We start from the raw sequence: 18137 nt of genomic DNA, 5'->3' as shown, positions 1-18137 counted from the left end.
CACGTGGATCATGGATCAAGTACCACTCACTGCTATGCAGGATGCGTGAGTTTTCAAGAGACTCTAGTACTCTAGTTTTAAATGGACTTGTCGTTTATTCTTAAAAGGGCTTATAGTTTTCCTTTGTTTAGCTCATATGAGGACATGATGAGCAAAAGGAGAGGCGAATGTGACCGAGTCACTTTGCAGTTCCCAAAGGCAATTTCTCAATTATTTCTAAGATCGTTTTAGAATATTTTTGTGACACGTTTAGTAGTGTAAAGTGTTATTTTTATCATTTACCTATTGCAGACGTGAGTGGAGTCGCTTTACATTCACAGTCTGGAGCGTTCTATTGTGACATATCACTGGAGTTTAGTTTGGTATAATTTGTGGTTTAATTTAGTTTGGTTTAGTTTATCACGTGCTGTAGTGTTACATTGCGTAAGGTTCATTATTTCCTAGGCTTGGTTTCCTTGTATGTGGGATTACAAGACAGTTTTCTGTTTCTTGTAGCAACACTGCATGATATCAACAGTAGGTCATTAGGGCGTTGTTATTTTAACCTTATTATCAAGTACTGTGTGATGAAATTGTACGTAGTTATCATGTAATCTGTGTTTGTTCTGTCACAATCCTTTTCCTGTCACATAATCAGTACGTGTTTTACTCCGGTATAAATACAATTTGTTCAGCTTAGTTTATTAGTGGAGCAGAGTGTTGTTCAAGTGATCTGTGTAGCTCGCTCCCCAGAGGCAGTTATGCTCTGGTTAGTGGAGTTTGTGCCGTTGTAAGTATGTACTGAACTCATTCCTACTTTTTATAATCCCGTTTTTGTAATAGTCTCTTTTTAATACGTTCTCGTGTTTTTACAACATTTCCTTTTTTATTAGTATTAGTTCGTTTCGTTTCTTTTCATTTTGTTGTAATTAGCTTAGGGTTTCGCTGTAATATAATGTTCTTTTAAGCCCACTCCTTGCATCCACAAATTCATGTCTGTTGTGCCATTGCTCGCGCACTCCGGCCGTTGGCGGCGCTAGACCGCTCGCGTTGTCATCGGTTACAAACGCCAAGGTGGGGAGCAACAATGCAGGTTTTGAGGCAGTCATGGGGAAGCATGGTCTTGGTGAAATGTGTGACAACGGAGAGCTGTTTGTTGACTTTTATTCCTTTAATAAGCTGGTTATCAGAGAAAGCGTTTTCCTATACAATAAGGTCCACAAGGTGACTAGAGTTTCTTTAGATAACTGGACTGAGAACCAGATTGACCACATCTGTGTGTCATTCAGGTTCAGAAGGTCGATGTTGGATGTCAGAGTAAAGAGAGGGGCAGACGTAGCTTCATATCAGGGGGCAGACGCCGGTTGAAACTGAAGAACTTCAACCTTCGGCCGAAAGAAGACAAGTTACAAATACAACATTTGAGATGCTGAAGGTGGAGGAGACTAAGAACAGGTTTCAGCTCACCATCTCCAACAAGTGCCAGGTGTTGGCAAGTCTGTAAGAAAACGACGAACACCTGAGCGAGGGGAACAACTAAACAGCAGTTAACCAATTGTGGCAGGTAATAAAAGACACATGGAGGGAGACGTGTGAGGAGACACTGGGAAGGAAGTCCAAAAAGCACAGGGCCTATGCAAGTGTGGATACACTGAACAAGGTTAAAGTCAGGAAAAAGGCGAAGGAGGTGTTGAATCGCAGCAAAACGAGAGTCAGGAAAGCCGAAGCTGAGGCCAAATACTCCGAAGCCAACAAGGAGGTAAAAGACAGACGGAACTAATCTCGCAAAACAGGCGGAGGAAGCAGCAGGGAAGGGTGATATGAAAAAGCTCTATTCCATTACGAGACCATAGGCAGGTGCTTAAAAGATCCCGGACAGACCTGTCAGAGCCAAGAGTGGAGAATTACTCACCGAAAAAAAGGAGCAGCGAAAAGGATGGGCAAATCGCGTCAGGGAGCTGCTGAACAGACCACCGCCGAGCGAGATTCCCGACAAAGAACCCGCCGAAACACCTTGGGAGGTCGATGAGAGTAGACCAAGTAAAGAGGAGGTCAAGAGAACCATCCAAACATCTGAAGATTGGAAAGGCAGCTGGTCCAGAAGCCATCAAGGCAGACCTGGAAACCTCGACTGAAATGTTATTCCGACCTGCTTGGTAAAATCTGGGAAACAAATGAGATACCAGATGACTGGAAAGAAGGCTACTTGATCAAGCTCCCGAAGAAGGGAGATCTAAAGGCGTGAAAGAACTGGCAAGGAGAGGCATCATGCTATTATCAACTGCTGGGAAAATGTTGAACAGGATAATCCTGGAGAGACTAAAACAGAGGTGGATGACCGTCTGCGAGATGAACAGGCTGGGTTCTGGAAGGAAAGGTCATGTACGTATCACATAGCCACCTTGAGGATCATTGTGGAGCAGTATCTCGAGTGAAACTCTCCCGTGTTTGTGACCTTTGTGGATTATGAGAAGGCCTTTGACTGTATTGATAGGGTAGTGTTGTGGAAGTTGTTACGTCACTATGGGCATCCACTGGCTGGAGGTCATAAGGAACGACGAACTGTGGGAAAGAGCTGAACGGGAGACAATCGACACCCAGATAAGAAGGCGCAAGTGCGGTTGGATCGGGCGCACCCACAGAAAACCAACAAGCAATGTCACCAGGCTTGCACTGAAATGGAACCCACAGGGAAAGAGAAGTCGAGGTCACTCCAGGAACAGCTGGAGGAGAATGATAGACGATGAGGTGGACAAGGGAGGCTACACCTGGAGGGAGCTAGAAACGCTATCCCAAAACAGATTGAGATGGCAGGCAGTTTCCATGGACCTATGCTCAACTGGGGGTAGTAGGGAATAAGTAAGCAAGATTGAAGATTTATTGACGCTTAATTATCTGAAAAATGTGGTGACAACCAAGTTTCTTTTTGGATTGTTATAGCCCTTGAAAGAATCTGCTTTTGCCTCATAGTCATAAACCGCCCAAAAATACCTCTGTTAAGAAACCACTGAAAATTAAACACTGATTTTTTTTTTTAACTGACCTGGCTGGTAAGGTCAAGATCAGACAAGCTTGAAACCATTTTTATTACATTTGTGATTTATTCGTATATATTTAAGACCTTAGTTTTCTATTTATACATAATAGTCCTAATTATCTCCTGTTGTATGCTTTATTATATGTTTTCCGTATTGTATTATATTTGTAATTAATTCATATATACTTAAGACTTAATACTCCTATTTCCCATATCGATGACTTATTGTATCTTTCACACTTGAAAGGGGTTCTATGAAAGGGATTTTATGAAAGGGACTCCGTGTTTATATAAATAGAGATGATGATGATGATGATAATCCCTGGAAAAGTGAACTTACAATTTATTGTGGGTTGGAAATGCCATTTTTATCCACAAACTTGCGATGGGTGTTCCAACAGACTAAAAAGTGACGCAAATTAAAAAAAAAAAAAGAATATTCAATGCAGTCTTGCGCACTCAGCACTGCTACGAATTCCTTACATTGCGTGACTAAGGTATAATAAACCTGCGCAAATTTCCGGGCAAATTTCAGCCTAATGACTACCTAGCATTGCAAGTAAACACCAATCTTGATCAAACTGAGCAATCTGAAATTTGGCGCCTTGTTAATGCTTCGTTTGGCCAGGGCTTAATAGTATTATTTGAACCTTTACAAAAAAAATAATAAATTGAAGTTTTTGAATTCATGTGAATATGTTGATTGAGGTTCTTTTCAGTTACCACAACGATTATAATTATTTGCTGCAGCGAATTTGACGCAGAAAGACTTATGGGGAGCACAGACTGGAATCACATCTGTCTTTTATGGGACAGAGAAATAGGCATTACAAGGTACTACCTGAATGGAAACCAGCTTGATTATCATATCTGCAATGGTGGAAGAATACCCGCGGGAAACACATTGCAACTTGGAGGAGGGAGAAGGACAGAACATATTGAAATGACAGATTTTTATCTATGGGACAGAGAGCTGGCTGAATACGATATTACTTATGAAGCTAGCAAATGCGACGGAGGCATGCGCCAGCCTATTGTTCGTTGGCGAGACTTTTACGAGGCATGCAGGGGAGACAACGCGTTGACATCGTTTGTAAGGACGCCTTCCCAGTGTCAGGTCCCTAAAAGTAAGTAGTACTGTCGGAACACTATTGCACATATCGACTGAATTCTTTGACAGGGTGATTTATTCTCTAAAAATTGGGCTTTAAAAGTCATTTTAGCCTCCCTCGAGCATTAAATCGAGCTCAACAAGGGCTCCTCTCCTCACTTTAACTCGGCTTCATTTCAGCCTTTCCAAGATATCCTAGACCGTATCCATGTCCTACTGCCTGTGTGCATATCTCTGTGTTCTTTGCGCAGCTCTTTTCCTTTTGTTTACTTCGCTTTCCTTATAGTGTAAACCGAGAATGGTTGATGGTAAATGCAACGTTTCATAATTTAGGGTCGTTCTTAACTGCGAGGTTTGCTATGAGTCTTTGAGTCTTTGACGCCAATCGAAATTCACGTCTTCGGTCTACACAGCCATTTCAATTTACGTGTTTGGATGAATGAGCTCCGTCTAGTGTTCAGTTAGCCCAAAACGTAATCCTTGCTCACACTTATCCTCTTGTAAAGAATACACGTGCATGGTGTGTAAAATGGAAATCACAATAACAACTTGATGAAATCAAATAGGTAACCGTAAGGTTTCGGTGACATCTCAAAATTGTTTCAGTTGTATTTCATGATGTATTCCAAACACCATAACCCATTCACTTTTTAACAGATTGTTCCCTACAAATGCAAACAAACTCAGTACTTACAGAAAAATGAGAAATGATTGGTACTTTCTGCCACTTTTCCGATGGTGTCTTTCGAAGGAAATATAGTCTACATCTTAACGTTTTTCACAACGGTAACCGCTTGTGTCGAAAAACCAGCGGGTTGCTTCACTGTTTAGTAAAGTCTTACTTGTTGACCAAACTCAGTATAGGCATAAGCAACAAGAAATTAAGTCACTCGCTCCTGATTTGATAGTGTGTTTTGCAGCTCTGTTCTAAGAAACATTACCAATGATACATGAAATTGGTCGCCGGACTGATACGTTGATTCCACTTCAACTGAGTACTTCGGTCGAGTTTGATGTCCCAAATTTTGGAGGCTCACTGATTTTACTAGACTGATTTTACTCTCCTAATTCAGTCGAGGTATTTTTGTGTGGTTTATGACTATGCGGGAAAAGCAGATCTTAGCAAGGGACATTGAAATTCAAAAAGAAAATTGAGGGTAAACACGTATTTTTCAGAGACAATTAAGCGACAATTATTCTAAAAAGCTTTAACATACAAAAAAATGTATGAAATGTTTTCCAAATTGAAGCTTAATTACCTCTGAAAAATGCGAGGCTACCCCCAATTTTCTCTTTGGATTTCAATAGCTCTTGCCGCAATCTTTTTTTTCCCGCATAGTCATAAACCACACAAAAATATCTTGAATTATTAAAAACTGGATCATCGTACCAGGGTTCAGCAGCCATGGTACACTGTATATGAGCCATTATACCATGCCCGATTGAAAACGATTATAAAATTATGACTATGCGGGAAAAGCAGATCTTAGCAAGGGACATTGAAATTCAAAAAGAAAAATTGAGGGTAAACACGTATTTTTCAGAGACAATTAAGCGACAATTATTCTAAAAAGCTTTAACATACAAAAAAATGTATGAAATGTTTTCCAAATGGAAGCTTAATTACCTCTGAAAAATGTGAGGCTACCCCCAATTTTCTCTTTGGATTTCAGTAGCTCTTGCCGCAATCTTTTTTTCCCGCATAGTCATAAACCACACAAAAATATCTTGAATTATTAAAAACTGGATCATCGCACCAGGGTTCAGCAGCCATGGTACACTGTATATGAGCCATTATACCATGCCCGATTGAAAACGATTATTAAATTCTCTTCTGGTTGTTCTTGCAAAGCGAAATCAGCAAGATCTAGCATAATTCCTTGATTGTTTTTAATAAAACAATTATTCCACGCGCCTCATTAATTGGCTATCTATCATCTCATATCTAACGCGCGCTCGTGGAACAATTGTTAATTAGTAGGCACCGTGCAAAAGAAATCAGAGTCTCTCCAGCAGACCACCTCAAGATACATAGAACGTATGCGCAGTAGCAGAAGAAGCCAACGTCCTTGAGATAGACATTAAATTTGGTACTACAACTCCATTTAAAACCAGAGTTTCATCAGTTGTATCGGGTCGAGATGAGTACTACGTCTTACTGTCAGACTCTCTCAGACTACGTATTTATTTTGGCCACTAAAAAAATTGCTGCAGTCGATGATTTTAAGGTCAAAGGACGTTAAACACCCCCAGAAAACGCCATATTTCTGACACAGTGTTGGTATTGTTAACCTGTTTATAAACCTCTCTCATCAATACCTTATTTTCTCAAACGTATCTCCAAAAATTGGTGGGATTAGTACGTCATTTTGGAAAGAGAATTGTTTCATGAATCACTTAGCTATCCGTAACACTCTCAGTTCATCGCTAACGTCTCACATTTATATGTGTATATTTTTTCTCCGACATAATTCAACAGATCGCTAAGTTTAATACGTCATTCGAAAGCAAAAGTAATGTAGCTTTATCTATAAGCGATGATTTAGGGGTCAGGAGACGTTAAATCGGTTAAAAAGAATGCCGTGTTTCACCCACAGCTGGGTTCAGTGTGACGCGACGGATGGCGATGCTGATGATCTGTGGATAATTTTAACTCAGTACAGCCAGGCTAAGGAAGATTCTCAATTATACCAATTTTAACTGAAATTCAGTGGTGACCCTTTGCGCCGAGGAAATCAACTTTGTCTCGTTTGTTTACCTGAACTCTTTCTTAATCACAATGAGGCACTTCCAGATTGTGAAGGTTTGTGAGCACGTCAAGTGAGGAGAAAAACCTCATTCACCACCTAGAAGTTTTCAAAAAACAGCGCATGCACTATCGGCCACAAATTACCTGCCGAGAATTGTTGTACCTCGAAGCGCGACTGAAGCAAAACTTAATTTCTAAACATCCTCATCCTAGCAAACACACGTTTTTCCCACCAAGTTGTCCTTTCTTTGAAGTACGGCTGTTTTCCCAAGTGGAAGCTCTTTCGAATTTGGCGAATCAAACTTAAAACATTAGACTGATATTCACAGTTCGCGCATGCACTGATCATGACAGGTTCTCTTAAAAGCACAAAACCTTTCAAAGTGCATGTGTGCCACTCTAAGTAATCAACGCAGAATGACGCCAAAATTATACAGGGTAGCCCAAAGGAAAAAAAAAAGCCGTTTTCCTGCTTAGTTACACAGGATATAAATTACAGGGCAACAAGTAGTTTAGGAAGCGTTCTCTTTCGTCAATGGTAACATCTGAAAAAATGCTTGTTGACAATCAACACGTTGATTTCTTGCACTGAGGAGGACCACTGGGCGGGAGATGCTAAGTTCCTTTCCAACTGAACTAACGAAGATGGATCAGATATAAATACCCCTACCATATTTCGGTCTTCAAGTGTCCCTAGTCCGGTTGTTCGAAAGCAAATTAATTCTAATCCACGACCAAAAGTTTACCGAGGTTTTCATCTCGTTCGTAGAAAATGTTTTTAAATTAGAGGGTTATTTTTTAGCTAATGGTAGAGAAATGTATAAGTCGAAACTGAGGGCCAAAAATCTTTTGGAGGAATCTTTATTGATTAAACTCGAAATAAAGTTCACGTTAACCCAGAATTAGCTTGATCGGTCTTAAAACAACTGGCCCAGGCAGCCAGACCTTGACATTTAACAACAAAAGAAGGATCTATAAAAAAACCCCGTTTTTTTCTACCTCATAGCGGTGAATGGCGGTTACTCACAATGGTCGGCGTTTTCTGTATGCAGTGCTTCTTGTGAAGGAGGAGTGAAAACACGAACAAGAACTTGTACCAGTCCCCCGCCGGCTGGAGCTGGAAAGGACTGTAGCGGCCTGGGACCTGCTGAAGAAACAGAGGCGTGCAACACACAGGAATGTCGTAAGATGTCAATAAACATTTCTGATTGTGTCTTGTATAAAATCATTCATAAACTTGACAAAGCATGTTGTGTGAAAAATAACAAACACATGTTCTGACCAAAAACTGTGGTCTGACAATTGGACAAACAACAGTGAGTGAGGGATTGGATAAAGTTTGAGAAATTTAGGAAATACTGCCTAGAATTTCTTGTACCTTTCCTCTTGTACACTTTCTCGTGTCTTTCGGGTTCATTTACAAACGAACACAAAGCGGTTTTCGATTAAGTTTCCAACACCCAGACCAAAGTAACTACTCTGGCCAATCACAGCAGACATAAACAGCACAATAAGCAAATCAGAATTCCAAGGAAATCCAAGTAAACGGCGTTAAGCGCGCTCAAGCAAAACACTATTGTTTTGAGGGTTTGGCTTATCATTGGTTGAGATAGTGGCACGAACTTTTTTAACCAATCACAGAGCGCAGTAAAGCAAAACCAAAGCAAACGCAAAATTACTTTCGTCACTTAATTGAAAACAACTCTAATGATTATCTATAGTCTTCACTGGAGCACGATTGCAATCGAATCGAGCTCGGGTGATAAAATCGAACCTCATTTAATCACTGACCAGAAACTAGCTTTCACTGACCACAGAAGTCAAATAACTCGCCAATAAAGCCAGCGATGACGTCACAGAAACCAATTCCTTCGTAAATGCGGCAACTTTGAAACTTTACCTTTGCCAAAGAGAAACCCTTTCCCAAACCTAGTGGCTACTCAACAGTGAAATTTCCTCGCTTTAAACTGATTTTGAAGTAAACTTTAGAATTTCCCTCACTTGATACACAATTCCCTGAGCTTAAAAAAAAATGTTGACTTTTAGTTTATTGCACCATTTTCCCTCTTTTTCAGCTCAACATAGTTATGATGTTCACCTTTCGTCACAATTAATTAGTCGTGACCAGGCTAAAATCACTACAGTGCCTGCACGGCTCTCACAAATGACCATGTGCATTTGGGTGATGTTTGACAGTTGGCCCTATAGGGAATTAACGCTGATGGAATACAAACCAAGCCAAGGGAATGATGGATATGGCTTTGGTCTCATATTTAAGAACTGGTATTGTGCGAAGTGCCGCCAGAAAGTTGTGCACCGTTTTCAGCTGTTTCCGTTGAAGAGTTATGGATCATCAATATGGTGAGGAATACAAGAGAACACGAGAATGCAAACCAGATCGAAAGAGTCACATTCATTAATCGGCTGTTTATGACGACAGCCATCATTTTCATTAACATCACGATAACCGTCACCGTCACCACCAACATCCTCCTCTTCCTCCTTCACCTCATCATCATCATCATCATCATCATCATCATCATCATCATCATCATCATCATCATCACCATCATCATCATCATCATCATTATCATCATCATTATCACCACCACCAACGTCCTCCTCCTCCTCCTTCACCTCATCATCATCATCATCATCATCATCATCATCATTATCACCACCACCAACAACCTCCTCCTCCTCCTTCTCCTCCTCCTCCTCCTCCTCCTCCTCATCATCATCATCATCAACACCATCATTATGATCATGCCCATCATCATCATTATCGTCATCATCGTCATTGTCACCCCCATACCCATTATCACCGTTCTCATCATCATCACCACCTCCACAACCATCATTATCATCACCATCATTTCATCTTCATTGTAATTGTGAGTCATTATCATTATCAGGATTCCATTACCCGGGCTCCTGTCATTATTAAAAACATTTCCTGGAACACTACATTGCAACTCTCGTTGCTTAAAAGGTGTAAGCGTTTTCGTTGTCAAAATTGTACTAAATTTGATTCTAATTTGAGTAATCTAATAGGTGGATTGCATTGCCGCCATGTTGGTGGTAAAAACAAAAGGAAATTTGCTCACATAGTTTGCATATAAATGGCAGTTAACTCCCAGAGGGGAATAATCTTATTGTTCCATACCACCAACATGGCCGACATGACGTAACGCGCAATTAACCTATGTAGTTTCAAATGATTTTATCAAAGGTGACAAAACAAGAACCGCCCAGGTCCAAAATCACCTGTAAAATAACTGTGTTCGTCTTTCTATTACAGCGAAGTGCAACTTGAAGAACTTGTACGAAACCAGTGGTATCATTTGTGTGTCTCGTGGAAAGCAAATGACGATAAAAGCGGAAAATTCTACAAAGATGGCGTCGAAGTACCTAGAGAAAAATTGTACGCCCGTCCCTGCAGAGCACCCGATAGGCGTGGAGGCGAATACATGACTTTAATGGGTGTACAAGAGCATTTGGCGGCTGAAGACAGAGGCGATCTATATATTAGCGGGTTCGCGTTGTGGGACAGGGTCCTTACAGTGGAAGAGATAAAGGGTGTCGGAGAAACCTGTCATGGGTTTACAACGGGGAATCCGGTGGTAAGCTGGGATGACTTCTACGAGCCTGTGAAAGCCAATGCAGCAGGTTCTTTAATCGACCCATCACAGTGCCGACCAGCAAAGTAACAGCTTCATTTCAGAAGCGTTCGCCAATAAATAATCAGATAACACAACTAAGTTTTCAACGAGAGTCGACAACTCAAACGCACAGCCAACTTCAACAATTAAGGAGACGTTTAGTCTGTTTTAAGTAGTACACTATAGTGAAACAAAATGACTGTGATTGGAAAATAAAAAAAAAACGATGATTGTATTATAATTACAAAAAAATCAAAAGAAATCATGGTTCCTACGGCCTTCTCTACATGTGCTATGGTCGATGATAGGTAATGACGAAGGCAACGTCACTTGAATGTATAGATTCACGCTACTAAATTGCACAATGCTGTTGACCTATACAGATACTAAATTGATACCAACGGCGTTCAAGTTGAACAAATGTACTGTGTTGTGCTCACGTTCTCAATAACCTTCAATTTGGTCATTTCACGTTGTTGTTTTGCAGAGAACGGCAACGAAATGTACCAAAATTTAAAACGCAAATGCAGAGCGATTGTTTTTCGTCATTAAACTTACTGTTTTGTGGCGTTCTCGTTGCCGTCGTCATCGACGTTGCCTAAGTTCCAGGACAACCAAATGGGCTTCGCCCTCCTCCTCTTGGCTCATTAACTCCGGAGCAAACTTGAAGCCAATAAGTGAATGAATGCTCAATGATAGAAAAACGCGTCTGTGCGATAAATGAAATGGGCATTCATTTTTAGGTCTGTTTAAGTGAAGTAAGGCCAGCCTTGTAGGAAATTACATATGTGATTTACTTGAATAAATCAGTTCAGAATCCCACAGTGAGTGTTCATGCTACTCTGCGAAAATGTTAGAAGAATTCTACACTATATTGTTATTTTATCAAAATATTGCATCACGTACACAGTTTGAACGCCGGCTTAAATCCCATTGCGCGTGAGACGTTTTACTACCGGCAAACATCTCCCATTACGTAAATTAAACTATTGAACAAGTAACCCACAAATGCTAATTAAGCGGCCGAATTTTTGCTTCATTGTTTGTCTCCCAGATTTCTTTAGCCTTTCCCTTTCTCGGTGCAATCGACCTAATTGAATAGTTGTAGTTCCTAACCTGGGAACCGGTTTCTCCGTCCCTCCCCCCACCCCACGGGTACGAGATGTCGTCCGAGGATAGATTATTCCTTTTAAACATTTTTCGGTGTTTTTTAATATATATTACTACCAAAAAGGTTAACCCTCCTTTCACGCCAACATTTACTCTTTATCTCAAATTTATTCCAGAATACGTTTCGCAAGTTAAGGCCAGTTTGCATTACAGAGCCTGGCACGGAAACACTAAAACGCACCGTAACGGCTCTTGAAACCGAAGGCGAGATGGGAATCGGTTGTTTTCATTTACTTTTCTGCGGGAAATTATTTTCTGGCTCAGATGTCAGATCCTCCATTGTTTCACAATACTTCCTCGTTATATCTAATAGGATTATTTCTCTTCCCATTGGCTGCCGAACATCTGGCCCGCGGTAGTTGTTCGACAGAATAATTCTGTATTTAATGGTTGTTGAATCCAAACAACTCACCAAAGAAAGTAAATTTCATTTCATTAGTTTTGTTTCATTGTACAATAACCTCAGTCTTACACCGATTGCATGTCTGCGCACCCCAGGAATACGTGACATCCCCGAGGCAAGTTCAATCAACACGAACTCGAAATGTTACTTTTTAATCATTTCTTTCACATGAGAGCTAAGGATGTTATTAAAACCTAAAAACTGTCACTCATACTATATATTTAATTTTCTTAATAGAGCACAACTTCCAGACAAGGAAATCACTTAGATGATGGTTTCATGGAGTAATATCCAATCCACGTTATTTTTGTTAACGAATTATCCCCTGCAGTCAACAGAAATAAGTCATCAAATATCACATGATTATTCGTATATTTCACTCGCAGAAATAAATAATCTGAATGGCATTATAAGGGAAATTTCCAAACTAATTTTAAAAGAAACAACGGAGAACGCTCCGGGTTTATTGAAAACTCTGATCTGCAGGCATTCACTGTACTGAAAATTCCGTCCAAAATGCTTTCTCGTCAGTTAAAAACGTTTTAAACACAAAAACAATCGGGCCAACATTAAAAAGTATTCAACCACAGCGATCAGAAGGACATGGAATCAAGCAATAGAACAGGTGGAAAAGACAATTTCGAAAATGCGGAAGGCTCGAGAACAGCCCTGGTCATCGGTTTAACTAATGCACTCGTTGGTGTCATCGCGATTGTGGGAAATTCACTTCTTTGTTTCACAATTTACAGAGATCCATACCGACGCCTGAGAAATACAGCAAGTTATCTGGTGGTCAATCTGGCCTTTGCGGACCTTCTCACGGGTCTGATAACAGAGCCTTTTTACGCAGCATTTGAAATTAGCAGATCTGTGGAAAAAGAAAGCGCAATTTTGTATGTCATCGGGGAATCAACAGCATACATTTTTGTAAATGCATCTATTTTAACTATCCTTTCACTGGCGTATGATCGGTACGTTGCAGTGAGATATCCCTTGTTACACGATCGAAAGATGAACCGAAAACGCATTTTTACGCTGATAGCTCTACTGTGGATTTACTCTGTTTTGTTCAGTATGCTCCGCTTTATTGGCGTACCGCAAGATGTATTTTACTGGATAGATCTACACGTGAACTATACCTTGTTTGGCGCCATCTTAATCGGCCTTTACATAGCCATCTATTTGACAATAAAACGCCAGTTAGCGCGGTCTTTACGGACTCAAGGCTACAACAGCCAAACAAGAAGACAACCTACGTACGATGACATCGAAAAAAAGCTCAGATCAGAGAAGAAAATGACACAAACTGTTTTTCGTCTGTTGTTGGTTGCCATCTCTTGTATGCTTCCATTGTATATAATGCTGCATGTAGAACTGCTTTGTGAACCCTGTATGGATGTGCCAGTGGTAAAAACTGTCAGTAAGCTCTCCGAACCGATTCTGTTTCTAAACTCGGGATTGAATCCGTTTCTTTATGCATGGACAATACCAAAATACCGTCAAGCTTTGAAAGAGGTATTGCGTCAAACATGGTGGCTGCAAGCTAAGCACAAAAGCAAAGAGAGGGAAAATAGCCCCAGACGGCAAAGGTGTAAGAATACATCTTCCCTTCATAACCTAGAATTGGTTGACAGAAAAACACCGTTGTCGAATATGAAGGAGTTCTCCACACCCGCGGTCGTGTTGACGAAAATAGCAAGGAATAACAGTATATGACATCTTAAAGGGGCAGTGTCACCTATTCGTATCAAACTTTGCCTATTGTTGCCATGGTTGACTTTCTAGAAGACAATGGGGCTTTTGTTTCTCATATTAAGGGACTCTTTAATTGTATACCGTTCGCGCTTAAATCGGAGACAATCGGCAAATTGTCGGTGATGACATTTTATCACCGTATGGGGGTCTAGTTGCGGAAAGTGTTAAGTGGGACACCAAACGACATAGGGTGGGTGAGTAGCTACATTGTCTCACGCGGTTAGCAAATTAAAGTATTTTCAAGTGACGTTCTTCGGTTAAATCGTACAGGTTGAAGGGGTCGGGAGAAGCAAATAGTAGATCAGATAGAATGGATTTGTATTTCTAAGTGAGGTTTTTGTTGGCGTTGCCGTTGTGGTTGCTTAACGTCCCCATCATTACGATTACAGACCTCATGAAGTTTTTTTTTTTTTTTAATTTGCCTCTAGGTAGGCAAAATGTTACCCCGGTAGACACCCACACGTCTGTAAAATTTGCCGAATTTATGGAAGTATGTCTTCGCTGTTTTAACTGATAATATCACTCTCAAACCTAGTCATTTTACAAATTTTAACGTGTTCTTTCCAACACTGTCGGTGCTACCTGGCCAAGCACGAGTTAGAATCAACAACAGCGCCGGTTACGGATCTGACGAGGGTATGTAAAGGTGCACAGGGATGACACTAATGAATTGTAAGCTCTAATTTAGGTTTTATTGAACGTTTGAGTTAATGTTGGAAGCTGCCTCACATCGGAAAATCGCTATCTTCTGAATTCGAAACATTAAACAATCGAGTTATTAGGAGTTATCATGCGAAAATTGACAAAACAATGCCATTTGGATCGCCGATGAGTATCTGACGTCAATTCTGTTGGTTAACCTCTTGACATGTCCCAAATTCCGGAACATGGCAATTCATTTAGGCTCGATTACCAGCCGCTGTTCGGGAAAATGAGCCCGCACTCATACCCTCTTCGGGGAGGATCACAGACCGGACCCGGGAGACGGCGAAAATCGAGCCTACAATTCATTCGGAACCTAGGAATTCAATGGTAGCTGTACCGCCAAGAAAAGAAACCACCTTTTCATGCTCGGATTGAAAGACAGTTTGGACTGGTAAGAAAATTTTATTTAGATCTGAAAAATATCGCAAAATTATATCAAATTCCCATATGGTTTATGGAATTGGCAAAGATACCCTCTCAATGCCAATCTTAATTTCATCCTTAACACCCCAATAGCATCTGATTTCCCTTGACAACATCAGTACTTTGTTCAACGTACAGGAGATGAGATATGAAAGAAAATGATCACCGAAGAAGATTCTCCTGACTAATACCTAAGACAAACCAATGCGTGGAATGTGATGCGCCGGACATTGGGGCATAAAATAAATTGTTACTTAAGGTACGTGGCTGGTACCAGTTGTCAGCTTTTTGACAGTTAATGACTTTGAAAGAATAGGACAAAAAGATAAACCAAGGCCATTGTAACACCCTTGTAGGGTTGAATTATATAATTTATAGTTGACCAAAATTTAGTGTCATTTCGGCTCTAGCGGTTTCCATGGCAACGTGTTCAAAGGATTATTCACACCTACTTTTTAACTCGTGAATGCGCGCATGCGCAATGAACGAGTTATAGCGATAGTGGACTTTTCCGCTTGGTTGGTTGGTTGGTCGGTCGGTTCTGTCGTTAACTTTCGGGCATGCGCAGTGAATGAGTTTTAAATTCAATTAGTGGAAGAAAACACGCGGAAATGTTCTGTTCACGGCGCGTCAGGAATTTCTCATTCAATCTGTAGAGAATAATTCGACAATCATTTTAGTGCAGGGATGGAGATTTTTCGTTGAATCTGAGCAAAGTTATAGGTTTTTTCGTTTTTTTCCACAAAAAGCTGTGTCTTTTAAAAATTTAAAAATAATTGAACTGAAAAATTCAATTAGTGGAAAAAAACACGCGAAAATTTTCTGTTCACGGCGCGTCAGGATATTCTCATTCAATCTGTAGAGAATAATTTGACAATCATTTTCGTGAAAGAATAGAGATTTTTCGTTGAATCTGAGCAAAGTTATAGGTCTTTTCGGTTTTTCCCACAAATTGCGGTGTCTTTTCAGATTATCGCGATCCTGGGGGATCTTCCCATTGCGCTGAGACGTCAATATAAAGTCGTATTGCCGTCTCAAAATGACGGTTTCTGATTGGCTCAAAAACTGTCATGTAAGCATGACAGCACGGCACTTAAATGGGTTTGGCGAGCACAGATCAAAATTTTACTTCTGTGAATGAACATGCGACGTCGGATGGTGTTGTTTATTTCTTTTCATTTGAGTTTGCAAAGCTTCTGACACTGTTCAAGGAACACTTATAATATTTTTTTGTGGTGAACATGTACCATGGTACAGCGGATACAACTTTTTTCTTGAAGGTAAGCAAAAAAGAGTGATTATAAATTCGATGAAGAGAAATTTACTTGAAAGACTTTCTTGATTGTGAAAGCGGCCACGGTAAATAACAATAAGCTTAAATTCCAATAAATTATGGCATTTTCAAAGCAAAAAGATCTGTTTCTTTTCTGATGTCTCTTATCTCTAGGAAAAAATTGCTCCAAGAGCGCTGCTGCGTTCTCTTTCATGGCTCAGGTTTGTTTTTTTTCTGATCTTTCCTCTCAATAATAACATCATATTGAAACAATAAAAAGAGGGGGTCACCGGACTTGTTTTTAAAATGTAAAAGCCTTCGTGTTCGTGAGTTTAGTTATTCACACGCGCGTCTTCGCGCTTTCAAAATCTGGATTCTATAAGATCAATAGTTGCTCATGATCTGTTCTGACTACCGCTCACTGTTGCGTGTGCTCATGCGGGCAGCTACTCTTTGTAGAGTTTCGGAGTCAGTTGATCTGCCGTTTCCAGTAGGTTTTCTGCTTAGAAGATTACTTAGGGGCCGTTACAGCCTCCTGGACTCACCTTGAAGGAGTTTCTCACAACGTCTGGTAGATTAGCCATGTGTTTGCCAAATAGCTTAAGCGAAAGTTTGAAATGGACAAAACTGCTTGTAAGACACGTGTCAGTCGGTGTTTCAGAATGTGGAGATTGCGAGACTTCTAAATTGTACAATGCTGAGCTTCTTTATTTGACATTTTCTCGGGCATTTGTCCTTATTCTTCGCGGTTGTTTCCGTCGAAGTGTACAACGATGGCGGCCAACATTCTCCTCGCCCGCGTTACTCGCGGTGTCGGCCTCGCTGATGAAGTTGTCGGTGGATTAGGCAGGATGGCGAGCGGTGTCAGTTACAAATGTTGTGTAAAGTTTGTGAAGGTCGTCGTAAGAGTGGCCGTTGAGCACAAAAATACAAACTATAGAATGTGGGCAAGACGATCAAGCGAGATAATTTGTGGTAGTATGTCGGTTCTCCATTTGATAGACATTTTGCGAGTCCTTGAAGCTCCGTCACGATCGATCGCAGTTCTACCTTTCAAACTTAACATTGAACACCAGAAACAATTTAACTTGAACATAAGGAATTAACTAAGGTCATACTAGTAGAGACAGTCTCGGATATACGCGAAATTCGTTTAAAACAGGATAAAACTAACCTAGCAAGAGAAAAAGCCGCGCGTCGCCATGTTTGTTTTGATTTTTAGTCCCTCTTTAGCGCGTGTCTTTCGTGGGTGATGCACGATAGTCAGACCTGCTCACCGCGCGAGGAAACTGGTACCAGCCACCTTACAGCGGGAAACGCTAAAAGCCAGAAAGAAAATAAATGAATCCTTCGGAAACTTGACCGAAACTACCAAAACATCTAAAGCTATACCATCGATAACTATCGAAACGGGCACACCATTTTAAGGAAGTACACACGCTGAAATCTGAAAATTGAAGAAAACTAAATAATTCCCTATACAAAACACTCTCTCTTAGATATATTACATCGCGTTTCGCTGGTCAGCCGACTTCACTGACAAAAAGCTGTTCCTACGGATCATCCTACAAATCAGCGAACTTTCAAAAACGTTTCAAAAAACAGTTTTTTGTGTGTTTAAATTCAACAATCATAAAACCACATTGATTTTAACAACATTCAAATAAGATCGCCCCTTCAGAGCAGAATTTCTCTAGTCTGATGTGTTTACAACAACTGCCACCAGAACAGAGCTGCATGGTTGTGCAACACCCACTAGCCGTGCACTGGAAACGAGGGGGAAAATTTGACACGATAACTTGTATAAATTAAGAATTTCACATGCCTTCTTAAGCATAATTTCTAAGTGACCAAAAGCAGTTTACATAGT

The 18137-nt window shown here is 40.5% G+C and overlaps 2 protein-coding genes and 1 long non-coding RNA gene across 4 annotated transcripts in view; 2 read left to right on the top strand and 1 right to left on the bottom strand.

Annotated features, from left to right (window-relative positions):
• LOC146465903 (uncharacterized) overlaps nucleotides 1-18137 on the bottom strand; it is a 56408-nt gene that overhangs the window by 17245 nt on the left and 21026 nt on the right. Inside the window, exon 4 of one of the 2 annotated variants that reach the window (XR_014868180.1) lies at nucleotides 7876-8023. This is a non-coding gene — a long non-coding RNA (uncharacterized LOC146465903). The remainder of the gene's footprint in view (nucleotides 1-7875; nucleotides 8024-18137) is intronic. The other variant, XR_014868179.1, reaches the window with a different exon arrangement.
• On the top strand, nucleotides 7889-10586 carry LOC146465906 (uncharacterized). Its single transcript, XM_085127966.1, has 3 exons — nucleotides 7889-8059; nucleotides 8952-9237; nucleotides 10178-10586. Exons 2-3 carry the CDS (start codon nucleotides 9041-9043, stop codon nucleotides 10584-10586), a joined length of 606 nt encoding a protein of 201 aa, XP_084984092.1. The 5' UTR covers nucleotides 7889-8059; nucleotides 8952-9040.
• Nucleotides 12715-14310, top strand: LOC146465905 (adenosine receptor A3-like). Its single transcript, XM_085127965.1, has one exon. It carries the CDS (start codon nucleotides 12715-12717, stop codon nucleotides 13825-13827), a length of 1113 nt encoding a protein of 370 aa, XP_084984091.1. The 3' UTR covers nucleotides 13828-14310.

This window comes from Pavona decussata, unplaced genomic scaffold (genome assembly GCF_977016875.1).
Source record: "Pavona decussata unplaced genomic scaffold, jaPavDecu1.1 SCAFFOLD_155, whole genome shotgun sequence".
Classification (NCBI taxonomy): domain Eukaryota; kingdom Metazoa; phylum Cnidaria; class Anthozoa; order Scleractinia; family Agariciidae; genus Pavona; species Pavona decussata.
This window is presented reverse-complemented; position numbering and strand designations above follow the sequence as displayed.

What these genes read in the sequence shown, in the direction of transcription:
- LOC146465906 (XM_085127966.1), top strand. Translation starts at nt 9,041, where the DNA reads ATGACCATGTGCATTTGGGTGATGTTTGACAGTTGGCCCTATAGGGAA. An exon ending in AGTTATGGATCATCAATATG is followed by an intron (nt 9,238 to 10,177) that starts GTGAGGAATACA and finishes TTTCTATTACAG; the next exon opens with CGAAGTGCAACTTGAAGAAC.
- LOC146465905 (XM_085127965.1), top strand. Translation starts at nt 12,715, where the DNA reads ATGGAATCAAGCAATAGAACAGGTGGAAAAGACAATTTCGAAAATGCG.